The sequence below is a fragment of the Talpa occidentalis genome, unplaced genomic scaffold (genome assembly GCF_014898055.3).
Source record: "Talpa occidentalis isolate TD23 unplaced genomic scaffold, MPIMG_talOcc4v2.1 talOcc4.10, whole genome shotgun sequence".
Lineage (NCBI taxonomy): Eukaryota > Metazoa > Chordata > Mammalia > Eulipotyphla > Talpidae > Talpa > Talpa occidentalis.
In genome coordinates this window covers 69617808-69631381 of record NW_023600993.1, presented here as the reverse complement: position 1 = coordinate 69631381, position 13574 = coordinate 69617808, and the positions used below count along the sequence as shown (strand labels likewise).

The following is a 13574-nucleotide window of genomic DNA, read 5'->3' as shown; positions in this document are numbered from 1 at the left end:
GAACTTCTAATGTCCTGGAACTCGTATGCAGAGTAAACAGGTATTCTCCAAAAACCCCAGCTCTATTTAGGGCAGCAGGCTCCCAACAGTGACCAAGCTCCACATTGCCCTCACAGATAGGAGGGTTTGGTCTGGTCACCAATGGAAACTTAAGACGCATGGAGCTTGTGCCTTGCAGAAGGGGGTTTTATGTAAAAGATCTTTTGAATATTATAAAACATTGGAGAAAACAAATAACACTGTTGATTATTATAACAGTAATAAGTTCTACAGAGCAGCCATAGGGCATTTTTCTTTCTCATAACTGAGTTATATTCTTAAATCTTTTGCTGGATTCCATGCAAAGAACACATTATTTATATATATATCTATTTGGTTTCCAAGAGAAATCACCACAGTTCCTTTTAACTTCTCCTTTGAGGCCTTACAGACAAATTATTCACTCATCTTTATAACTTTCTCCTAAGCTTTCCTGTTCTTTGGTGATAAAAACAAAAATTAAACAAAATAACCTAGTCCAGGCAGATGATGAGATTGCTAAATCATAGTTACTTTATGCTTTGCTCATATCTCTGCATGTCAGAATAGGGTTTTTTTTTTTCTTATATGACACTGAATCTCATTAAACTTCTCAAGGTATTTAATGACCTCTGGGGATTTCCCACCCAATCATTAGCTGAACTCACTTGATTTTCATTCTGAGGTTATCTGTTGGTATCCACTCTCAGTGTACTCTGTCTTACTTGTTTATGTGTTCCTATACACTGTCTATGAATTTTGGAAGCAAGTGAGAAGAATAACCAAATCATGGGAAACCTGAGCACCTATGCATGGAGCAGAGAGTGCAAATGAAGAGGAGAATGAAGGAAGAAAAGGCACAGATTTGGGGAAAGTCCTATTTACCATAGGTCTCTAAGACCCTGTCACAGTGGAGGGAAGGACAGTACCCAGTGTCACCACTGCCTGCTCACATTACATGATGTTTTTAAGACAACAAAAAAATGACCCCTTTCACATGAGTGGTAACGTACCACCACCAGTGCGCCTCCCCCCCAATCCCAGCTCAAGTACATGTGATGGAGTAAGAGATAATATTTTTTTACACATTTTTTACATCATTTTTCATTTTTGCACAATGTATGCATTTTCATCTTAGCTATAGTCCCCATACAATTCCCAACCTCCATGTTTTATAGCAACATGGATGGAGCTGGAAGGGATCATGCTCAGTGAAATAAGCCAGAAAGAAAAAGAAAAATACTGGATGGTCTCACTCATAGCAGGAATTTAGAAAACCTAAATAAGGGACCAGGAAAAAAACCTAATTATAATAAAGTAAAAATCAAAATCAACAAGAGATATAATAATTTTTGCAGAAACCTTGGTCACGGAAACTGCTCTCAAAAAATGCAAACGTGACTGAAGCAATGACTAACAGAGCCAAAGGATCAATTCAATTTCTAAACATATAAAAAAGCTTGGAAAGCCATGAAATCCCATGCAGAATCTTCTGGAAGAAAATGGGGTAAAAAAAGGTCTCTAATTTGGAAAAATCTTTACAGTTTGACATCAGCTTATCCCTTTCCATTTTTGTGAAATGTTAACTTTTGGGAGTAAAACAAACTTCTATTGGAGCACATGAATCAGCCTATCTGCTAACCTAGGATTTTCCTGCCTTCTTTATTATTTCCTTTGTCTTCACCTTCTCACATAGATGGTATTGTTTCTCATTCACATACTAATTACTCACTCTTAGAACTTCCCTGGTTACGGACCTGGTCTAAGTCACCATGGTTTATAACCGCAGACTGTGTTCCACCACACTGTGTCTTCTCTACACTGCTGCCACGGAGATCTTTTGGAATTTTAAGATGGACTGTGAGGAAGAAAGCCGCCGAAGGACAGGAATCTTGTCTGTCTAGTTCACTCTCTATCCTTATAGCAAAAGCTTCTGGGGTTACTCAGTGGATGAAAGGAAGACAAGTAAGAGAGGAATAGAGGGAATTCAGGAATTGTCTGAGACAAAAATACATGAAATCTACTAGAGAAACAGCTCCACTGACTATAATCAGCTCCACTTCTATAATCCTTTTCATGTTTTTACATGGAATTCTCTGAATTACTGAAAAACAGAGAATTTTATTTCCTAGAATTTTCATCCAAAAAGATTACTAAAAATACAGTATTATTGATACAATGGTGTATAGAATTCACAGTTTTCAAAAAAGAACATCATAAATATTATTGCTTCAAGTCTGGTATGGAGAAGCAGACATTTCAGTTGAAAGTATATGAGCATCTCTCGTTATTTTCACTATTACTGATGCAGTATTACTCTTTATTAAAGCATAGTGCTCATTGAGATAATGTTTTCATCTGTAACAAATGCTTCTTGGCAAATAATGCAAAGTTTAAAAGTCTGGGAAATGTGACCTTGGAATTTATATCTTAAAATAATAATTTGATACTTGAGATTTCTGTATCAGTGAACTTTTCTGCACAACAGGATTCTTCTGGGCCCACATTTCTCTCATCTCTGAAAGAAAAGGGCTGAGGTAAATGACCCAGAAGCCCTTGTCAAGTCAGTCCCACCTCATTTCTATGATTTCTAGCAATTACTGACAGATTCCTAAGGTACACTGAAGTACTGCCTGGAAGGTGTCCAGAAAAGGCAACCAGAACACACATGTGCAATGGTGACCCTGAGGACTACTTGTAGGGAGGGCACCACCAGCACTGGTCTGGAGGAATTTCAGTGGACTAAGAGCCAAGGTAAAAATCACTGAACAGCTAGGTGAGTGAGAATCGAAGATGGGTGGGAAGAACATGCAAAGGACTCAAGAGGAATTTCAAAGGCAGAAAGTAGACACAGACTCCCAAGGAGTACAAAGTGCCTTTACGGCACTTTGGTCTGTTGCTGAGAACCTCTGAATGCACCTCCTAGAATGCAGGGATTCATTATGGGAGAAGGATACTGCTTCTCTTTAGGGATACAGAAACACAAAACTAAGGATAAAAAGGAAAATATATAAGCCAATCTTAATGATGCCATTATATTTTTGAATGCACTATTTATTTAGTCCCTAACAATTTATCATTTAAAGTAACTTTTTCCAAAACAGATTTTAAGCTTGAAGTTTGAAGCAATAAAAATCAGTTAACAGTACTTTGGAATAATTAAACTCATCTAGGCCTATAAAGAATGATAATATAAAACACCAGTTACTGCATTTTAATTATGACAGTTAAAAATGGGAAAACCCTACTATTAAGTAATATTACTCATAATTCAAGAACATTTTTTAAAACCAACAATGAAAATAAGCAAAGTACTGAATACTTACCTTCTACATAAATCACAGAAACTGTACAAAAGACGGTTATCATCTTATTGTTAATTTTGTAAAGCCATTTAATAAATGGAGTCTTTAGCATTTTAATTATTATGTTGAAAAACATTTGATTTATATTATTAATTTGAAATAAACTCACCATGTCTTTTTATTCATTGTAAGCTCCATTATCATGCGCCTAAAAATAATCAAAACAGCTTTACAAGCATCAACTTGTTCTTTCAAGAGCATAGGGACTTCAGCACAAGGCTCCAGCAAAAAGACGTTTGCAGCATTTGTCAAAAATACCTTAAAATCAACAAATTTTACATTAGAAAATATAATTAAACATATAAAATTGAAAAAATTTGCTTAAAGATAATAAAAATTTTATTCTACCAAAGAATTACCTTAACTGACATTTTAATTAATGTAGTATTAATACATTATATACAAGATTTCTTTTAGTTCACCACTTAGAATCACTTTAAATATATCTAAAAGAACCTTTTTAGAAAAAAAAATACTATTACCTATTAATATTGCAATTTAATAAATTTTATGCGTCAGAAGAGTTTTTGAAGACCTTTTCTTTACAGCTCAAAAAAAGGAAGAATGGTAAAAAAGATAACAGGATCACTGTCTCTGGATGAAAAACTTTGAGATGATGGCCAAGGAGGCAAAGACTACAGGGATGACCACAGGGAGCTGTGGTCACAGAGTGGCTGGAAAAAACTAGCTGACTAATGTTGACTCTCCCGGCACAGACAATTTGCTGACAGGACATGCAGCTACACACTCAGTAAGGGTGTGGTGCAGCGGTGTGCCAAGAAATAGTCAAAGCCTCACTGTTGACACTGTACATCTTCCAGAAGCAAATATTTTTAATATGATAAATATATAGTGGAATGCAAATCTAAAGTGAATTCTTAAGATAAAAACTAAAATTTAAAAGAAAATCTGATAATAAGCTGACTAAGGTCTGCCTGAGACCTTCAGAATACAAGTTCATTGTCCTTTATTATCAGGGGTATCACAGAATAAAATTGTGGGAAGCACTACCAGGGTATGGTAAGTTACTGCTTAGGGGTACAATCATAAAATAACAATGTATTACCATTTACATAGATGACACAAGTGATTCCCTCCAATTTGAGTATTCTAAATCTGCTCCATCTATCTAGAAATAAAGTCTCTTTTCTGTTCAAATGTACAAACAAAAAGAGTATGAGAACAGAGTTTCTCTGGCTCATTTGTGCATGAAATCCATTACAACATTTTAAAACAGATGCACAGATAGGAAAAATTAAACTAACATACTCAAAAGTAAAATGTTGACAGGACCAGGAAAATGAATATAAGAAAGTGAAAATCAAAATCAACAAAAACTATGAACCAGAGACACTTTTTGGGGGGTGGCGGGCGGGAGGGGAAGGATTGGGGTCAGAATGGGGCGTTTGCAATTGTATGGGGGAATATAAAAATAAAATTTAATATTTGAAAAAAAAAAAAAAAAAAAAAGGAATGAACGAATGTCAAACAATAATAATAATAAAAATAATAGTAATTATTGAAAAAAAAAAAAAAAGACTATCTTATGTAAGATTTAAAAGTCCCATTTTCTAGAAGTTATTAAATAAGTACTATAGTAGTAATATATGATGACAGCAATTATGAAGTATGTACTAGCCTTGCAGTAAGAAAAAAAGAAATAACTTTCTGACTAACAAACTGTAGATAATTTCTCTATCCCCATTTCTGAGACAAATCCTGAGGTCTGAAGTGATTAAATTAATGAGTCAAAGTTGTTCTTTCCAATCTTCCTATATGCTATTGGTTCTACTTAATATAGTTGTTTAAATAAACATCTAAATATTAGTATGTTAATCATCATTCTTTATAAACACAGGCAATTTTTAAATGAATCCAAGATACATATAATAATCACCAAGCAAGGCTTGCAAATTAGAATCCAGGAAACCAGCTACCCATATGTGTTCGTAAGATATTTTTAATTTTTAATTAAAAAAAAAAGGTTTAAATCTCAGTCATTTCACTTTCACTGCATAATAATTCTCCTCTTTGACCAGAAAATCCTTTTCTTTGAGTAGAAAAAAAAAATTTACCAACTGCAGCAGGGAAATCAGTAAAAAAAAAAAAAAAAAAAAAAGAATGAAAATTTAACAGCTATTTACTGGCAGATAGTAAAAGATCAGCCTATTTACATGATGTTATCCCCAGTAAACAAAATGTTCAAAATGACTCCAGTTGGAGCCTTCATGTCTCCAGCCAGCCATGTACCTGCAACATCGCCTGTGCCCCAGCTTTCACATTCTTATTTTCCTCTTCGGTCACACAGCCTCTGCTCACTGCACTGGTGAAAGAGTATGTTCGTCCCCAACTAGAAGAGCGTTTATGACCGAAACTTTCAGAAGAAGTCTTCAGAAAATAACAATCAGTTAACAAGTGGGAAGAAACAACTGCATATATTTAATTCCTTACATTGACCAGAATTCATAAGAATGTAAGCTCTAGGAGAGCAAATCATTTTCCATTTTGTTTACCATTCTATCTCTAGCACTTAAAACAGCGTTTATCAGCACTTAGTATGTACTATAAGTAATGTTCATCCAAGGGCTGAGGATGTAACTTAGACTTTCCAAATATGTGATAAATTGCATGGGCAATTTGACCTCAAGACCAGTTACTGAAATGATTTCACCAATAGTGAAAAAACCACATTTATGGAATGAATACAGGTATTTAAAACTGACAAGCTTTTTCTCACAAATATTTTAAAAGTTTGCTGGTAATTGCTAAGACAAATAACTGCTTTTAGAAGTAATTTAACAGATTAAATTTCAAGATAGTAATACATATGACAAGTTTCTTTTATGTTTCAGAAAGAGGAGCACTCTGTTGTTGTTGATTTATCTGGCCTCCAACTTTGCCTAACACAGGCTAACAGGTCCATCATAATAGCACTCACTCTCCAAGGACACCGCCCAGCACTGTAGTGAGGCTTAAGTGGAGACTATATTTTATTTGCTGCTAGGTTAGTCTTTTCAAATATGTAACAACCCCACATCTTTGATACATGTCACTCAGTGAGAAAAGTCTGCCCAAACTTCTAAATTTAGTTTCTCAAATGCTATTTATTTAAACATGTCAACAATAAGGAAGTAATATTTTTCAGTCTCATTCAGAGAAGTCTAAAATATGATTTATTAAACAACCCCCATGTGATAGCAAAGAACGGATCAAAGCTGCAATGCACGCATGTCCCTCATACCGTGTCTAGAAGATGACCGCTGACCCTGCCGAGACCACAGAAGCAGACCTGCCTGCTGGTACCCACTGACTAGGCCCTTGACTTAGCAGACATGCTTCCCTAACATATGTATGACTGCCAATTCCAACGAGTAATATATTACCTCCTTGCTATCAGTCTCCGAAAAACCTAATTTCTCAGCATCTTCTTGGGCAACATCTTTTTTATCCGGTTCCTCCATGAACACAGGTTTGTCCTGGAGGATCCACTTTCTGTACACTTGAACCACTTTTCTTGTTACAGCTATGTCACAGGAAGGCAACAGGAAGGCCTAAAATGAAAAAAAGAAAACTCCCTTTAATTCTATACAAGCTTAAATCACCAGACAGCCACTTAACACACATTTCCAATGACCATCACTCATTTCAGGGTTTCCTTTGAAAGAGTTTGTGGACACTATATAGGGCCACATATTTTTGTGCACATCAAATTTATCTGAGGAAAAATGTTGTCATAATTGGGCCAGAAAACATAATGTAATTTAAAAATAACTTCTGGGTTCTGAATAACTTTACCAGAAAAATAACCGAAAGGCATACCTATACAGATACTTTAATTGGCCATATAAACAACACTAATTGCACAACTTGGAAATTTTCCCAATAAATCAGAAATATATTTTAAGATAACAGACTTACTGGTACAACCCTCTGAACATTTCAGTTTTCATAACACTGATTAGTATTCAAATTTTATTTGGCATTAGGTAAAATTTGTAAAATGAAATGCACAAATCTTAAGAGAACCATCTGATGAATTTTGACAAATATAGGTAACTATGTAACCTAAATCCACTATAAGAGAAACTATGTAATCCTTCCCTCAGAAAATAAATATAAATTCTCCTGGAAGAAAATAAAATCATAGTAAAGCCAGAATTATTTCTACAAACTGCCTGGTTAATGTGACATGCTGCACATTAACTCAGAAATATGAGAAGTCAATATGAATAAATCCACAATAAAAATCAACAAAAGTTAAAAAACAAAGAGGAGAAACCTTATTTGAAGAAAGACTAAGAATTTTGCCAAAACTGACAAGATACCAATCCACAGATTTAAAGAATCGGAAAGAAACCCAAGCAGAACAAGTACAAAGCATATATAGTAAGACTGCCAAAAATCAGAGATAATAAAAAATCTTAAAAGATGTAAAATATATAAAGAAATTATATATATTTTAGAAAAAGATGTCAGAGGGAAAGAGATATTTCCTCCAAAGGAGCAACCACATGACCTAACATACTTCCCAAAAAAAAAAAAAAAATACTGGAAGCCAAAAAGAATGGAACAAAGTGCAGAAAGAAAACAGCTGCCAATGTAGAATTCAACATCCAGAAAGAATACACTTCAAAATGAAAGCAAAATAGTTACTTTCAGATAAGAAAAAGTGAGACAATTGTTACCAAGAGATCTGGTCTAAGAAAAATACTAAAGTATTCTTTAGGGAGAAGCAAAAATAATTCCAGGTTCTAGAAATACAGAAAGGAATAAACTGCAACAAAAAGTGCAATTACTTGGATAAATCTAAATAAATAAAATATATGTGAACAAAAAGGATAAAACTGGGCAAAACACAGTTGGTCCAAAAGATATATACATATAAACATATACAATGTAGGTGTAATGTGTATATATAAAAAATATATATTCATAATATAGAAAAACCAATCAAAGGATCAGAAAGAGACAAATTTTAAAACCAAACCCTGAAAGAAAATCATAGATCTGTAACTTTTAACAGATGAGGGGCGAGAATGGGGGGCTATGGGAAAGGGACCCAGCACAATGGTGGAGGACTACAGGTACATTAGTGATGGGAATGCCATGATGAATACACCTAAACTGTCAAAACATTAGCGATGGTATGAAACAATTTAAGATAGGGATGTTCTCATTTTCCCTTCACATATGAGCAGCAATTTAGTTTGGCATTATAATTTTAGGTCATTCTTCCACCTAGGAATTTATAAATATATACATACACACACACACACACACACACACATTTTATTTTACATCACTGTTCATTTTTGTACAATGTATGCTTGTATGCTCTTTCCTCTGAGGTGTAATCCCTGTAAAATTCCCACCACCAATTCACCCATGAACCATCACCACAGTCCCTTGTGCTCTTCCTGCCCCTGTTTTGATCCCTCTGCCTCCTTCTCCCTTGCAGAATGTCTGATTTATAGTTGCCTGCTAATTCTGGCTTGTTTTATTTTTAAGTTAAAACTTTTCTAAACATACAAATCAGAAGAAGCAGGAAAAGCTACAAGGGCTTCAGATATACAACAGAGACTTTAGAATGACTTTTATTTCTTATTTAAAGAAATAAAAGACAAGTTTGAAAGTGTAGGAAAAAAGAAACTGTAACAGATGACTAAGCAGATCTGAATAGGAATAAAATAGAACATCTATAAAAGACACCTTGAAAACACCTCTCAATAACAAAAGGAGGTAAGCCAAGAAGTCAATCAAAGCAAGTATTTTAGGACTCTGAACAGGAGGAGAAACTAATCTATCTAAAGATAGAACCAAGACTAAACTGTGAACACTAGGATTCCAAAATGACTGCAAAATATAGATTTATAACATAATGAAATCAGATGAGGAGAGGAGGCTGAAGAAAATACAAGGCTGCTAATCTCTTTGTATTTCACAAGAAATCAACAAATACTATCTAAATTACAACATGTAATTAAAAAGTAACTTCGGTACCTTACTGTAATTTTTTTTAAAGATTTATTTTATTTATTTATGTATACAAGAACTAGATGTAGGCCAGCGGTACAGGGGGAGGGAGTGAGAAGATTCACCAGAGACAGAGTAGGGAACAGAACAGGCAGATCTACTGAAATACACTGCTGAGGGGAGCAGCGGGAGAGACAGGAGAGGTCTGCTGTGCCATGTGGGTTAGCTCCCTGGCTAGGAATCGAACTCATGCTGCACTGGCTGGGAATAGCTTGATAGTGCTGAGACTTAACTCCTTTCAGCATCAGGGAGGTCCACCTTAATGTAAATTATAACCTTATTATAGACAAATATTTTAGCAATTAATATTTCTTGTGGCAAATGAATGTTTATTTGAATTTTAACAATTCCTTCAGTTCACTTTATTTTCTTGTCATCTGCTAAATTCAAGTAAAATGAAATTCAGAACTATTTATTAAAAATGTACTAAAGAATTAAAATTTAGGTCAAAAAATGGGCAGAAGAGCTAAAAAAACACTTCTCCAAAGAGGGAATGCAAATGTCCAACAGGTATATGAAAAAATGTTCAACATCCCTTAAACTGAGTAAACCTCTATCTGGTTTTGCCTTTTCCTGTTTTTGTCTGTCCGCTTGTCCATCTATATACCTGCCTACCAAATCCTAACTCTGTGTAAAACTATCCACCCATATAGCTATTCCTCCCTGTTTATTTACAACTCCTCTAGCTTGCCTATCTTTTTTTTTTATTTTACATATTTTTTACATCATTTTTCATTTTTGCACAATGTATGCATTTTCATCTTGGTTATAGTCCCCATACAATTACCACCACCCTTGTTTTGATCCTACTCTCTTCTCCCCCCACTCTCCCCCCTGAGTGTGTCTCTGGTTTATAGTTGCTTGTTGATTTTGATTTTTATTATAGTCTTTTTTCTGATCCCTTATTTAGGTTTTCTAAATTCCTGCTATGACTGAGACCATCCAGTATTTTTCTTTTTCTTTCTGGCTTATTTCACTGAGCATGATCCCTTCCAGCTCCATCCAAGTTGCCGCAAATTGCATGAGTTTATCTTTTTTGATTGCTGAGTAATATTCCATTGTGTATATGTACCACATCTTCATGATCCAGTCATCTATCTTTACCCACCTGACTACTCTATGCCTGCCTATCAATTTATTGTCTATCAACTCAGTGAAAATGTCCCTGTCTGTCTGCCAACCTGCATTCTGTCTGTTTACATCATGTCCTACCATCTCCTTTCTGCTGATCTCTCACTAACCTTCCAGTTCGCAAGGCCAGTAGCTATATGGACATAAAGACTACCTAGAATGGTACTCCCCTGACCTTAATAGCAGTTACTAAGATGGTAGTGCTTGAGTGACTTGCTTTTGCTTTCTCCTCTAGTTACAGTCTCTATTAAACTAATGAATGTTATCTTATTTAAAAAAACAACAACAAAGTTGTTCTTTAAAGGAAAACCTAATGCTCCTTTAGAGCAGTGCATCAAACTTTTCACATCATAAGCTAAGACATTTTTCTGAATATATACATTGGTATATATAGAATGTACATAAATAAATCGGAAGTTAACCAAAGAAATATAATCCTTGCCATATTCACTGCACTGTGAAATGCTTTGTTTTATTCTATTTCATTTCATTATTTTTTTAAAAAAAAACTAGTTTTGACTAATAAATCACAACAGGTAGTCTGAAAAACACAAATTAGAAGAAATTTTCCAGTGGAAGGAGCCAGGGACCAGAACTGCAATACCCACAGCCCTCTACCACCACCTATCTTACCCACTGAAGGTAGCAGTTGATTGAGGCTGTCCTCAGTTTTGTCAAATCTTGTCTTCCTTCAGTTACTATCTATTTCTACTACCTTAAACTCACTACACCATCCACGGTGAGTGAACCGTCATCAGCATTTATTCCCTCTTCTCCCACCTGGACATCTGCTATCTGCTGTTTTGTACTGTTCTCTGGTGCACACATGCATCCTATTTCCCCACTGAAAATGTGCAAGTACTGAATATATATTTTAAACTTTAATAATCTTTAGGTTTAAAAAGTCTCTGAATAATTTTAAAATTAAAAAAGATTGTTTTTTTGGTCCCTCCCCACCTCTGAAAAAGAAATTGTTAATGTAAGTTCCATAAAAGAAAAATGCATCCTTGATCAAGAGAGGCCAATAGAAAACAATGCTAAACCCCATGTCCTTTTCCCGAATATTTCTATTTCAGCATTTTAACAATACCCAGTACTTACATTTTAAATTTCATATACAGATTTCAAATTAACTTAAGAATTACTAAATGTAAATAATTTATTTTTTATTTTTTTATTTTTATATTCCCCATACAATTGCAACTCCCTTATTTTGACCCCAACCCCTCCCCTCTCACCCCCTACCCCCCATAGAGTGTCTCTGGTTCATAGTTTTTTGTTGATTTTGATTTTCACTTTCTTATAGTTATTCATTTTCCTGGTCCTTTATTTAAGTTTTCTAGATTCCTGCTATGAGTGAGACCATCCAGTATTTTTCTTTTTCTTTCTGGCTTATTTTGCTGAGCATGATCCCTTCCAGCGCCATCCATGTTGCTGCAAATTTCATGTGTTTATCTTTTTTGAATGCTGAGTCATATTCCATGGTATATATGTACCACATCTTCTTGATCCAGTCATCTATTTTTGGGCATTTGGGTTGTTTCCAAAGCTTAGCTATTGTAAATAGCGCTGCTATAAACATAGGGGTGCAGGTGCTCTTTGGAATTGATGTTTCTGTGTCCTTTGGGTAAATACCTAGGAGTGGAATTGCTGGATCATATGGAAGCTCTATGTTTAGTAGGTCCAGAAATCTCCACACAGCTTTCCACAGTGGTTGGACCAGTTTGCACTCCCACCAACAGTGCAGAAGAGTTCCTTTTTCTCCACACCCTCGCCAACATTTGTTGTTGCTAGTTTTTTTAATATGTGCCATTCTCACTGGTGTAAGATGGTATCTCATGGTAGTTTTGATTTGCATTTCCCTGATGACAAGTGATGTTGAACATTTTTTCATATGCCTGTTGGCCATTTGCATTTCCTCCTTCAGAGAAGTTTCTTTTTAGCTCTTCTGCCCACTAAATGTAAATAATTTTGAACTTCATATAAAGATGTCTCATTTAACTACAGTCATAAACAGTCCAGTTACCTCAATGACCCTACTGCAAAACTGAATTTAGATTGGAATTAGGGTATTAGATTGAATTTAGAATTTAAAGCACGCTACTATTAGGGTGGCACACCAATAATGGAGGCAGATAGAACAATGTGTATAATACATTTACAATTGCACAGTTAAGGTAAAACCACATCAATTTAGTAAGTATCTCTATGCAAAATTTAAAAGTTCTGTAAGGTACCTAGTCTGATATTAAGCATATGTGTCTAAGAGATTGAAACACTACTATATGTAGGTCAGGGCCCATAAACTATAATTTACAGTCCAAATCCAAACTGCCAATTGATTTTTTTAGATATAGCGTTATAGGAGAGCAACCATGTTTGTTTGTTACGTACTCTCTATGGCTGCCTTCTCACTACAAACGCATAGCTAGCAGCTGAGACAGAACCACATTACTGTTTGGCACGTTACTGTACTTAAATTCAAATAAAATTGTTTCCAAGTGCCTTCCATATGCATAATAGGAATATGACTATGGCAACATTAATGGCGGTATTAGGGACAAATTTTATCATGGACTATTATGATAAAAGACAGTTTTGGTAGCATGATGTCTACATTTTTGGATTAGAAAGAATGACTTAGGAAGTATGGGGCTCCACAGTGGAGTGTGGAGTTCCAAGGGGTGAGCTACTAACCATAGTTATAAAATTGAAAAGATAACTGAAATTCTGCAGACTCGCCCAATGACTGGTCAAAGGGAGAGCAGGAAGGGATTCCAGGTGGTTAAAATTAATATGCACATAAGAAAACAGTCCCTTTAACAAAGCAAGTCAGTTATAAGGACTATACCTGAGGGGGGAAATTAAATATTGTACAAAAAAGAATGATGTAAGAAAATAAAAAAAGTTTAAAAAATAAATGAAAAGGAAAAAAGGCAGTCAAGTCAGAAGAAGCTGATGTTAAGGGGTAAATGAGCTAAGCTGTGGCGTTGTTATCATTAAGATACCTCAGGAATGTCACATGAT

General features: G+C 34.9%; 1 protein-coding gene across 7 annotated transcripts in view; it reads right to left on the bottom strand.

The window, feature by feature from the left end:
- Window positions 1-13574, bottom strand: part of RALGAPA2 (Ral GTPase activating protein catalytic subunit alpha 2) — a 329205-nt gene that overhangs the window by 228311 nt on the left and 87320 nt on the right. For all 7 annotated transcript variants that reach the window (XR_008552100.1, XR_008552101.1, XM_054695973.1 and 4 more), the window contains exons 11-13: window positions 6767-6934; window positions 5634-5771; window positions 3493-3641 (exon numbers count right to left, since the gene is read on the bottom strand). Coding sequence is in view for 5 of the 7 variants with exons in the window: in XM_054695973.1 (XP_054551948.1) it covers window positions 3493-3641; window positions 5634-5771; window positions 6767-6934 (455 nt within the window). In the remaining 2 variants the exon portion in view is untranslated. The remainder of the gene's footprint in view (window positions 1-3492; window positions 3642-5633; window positions 5772-6766; window positions 6935-13574) is intronic.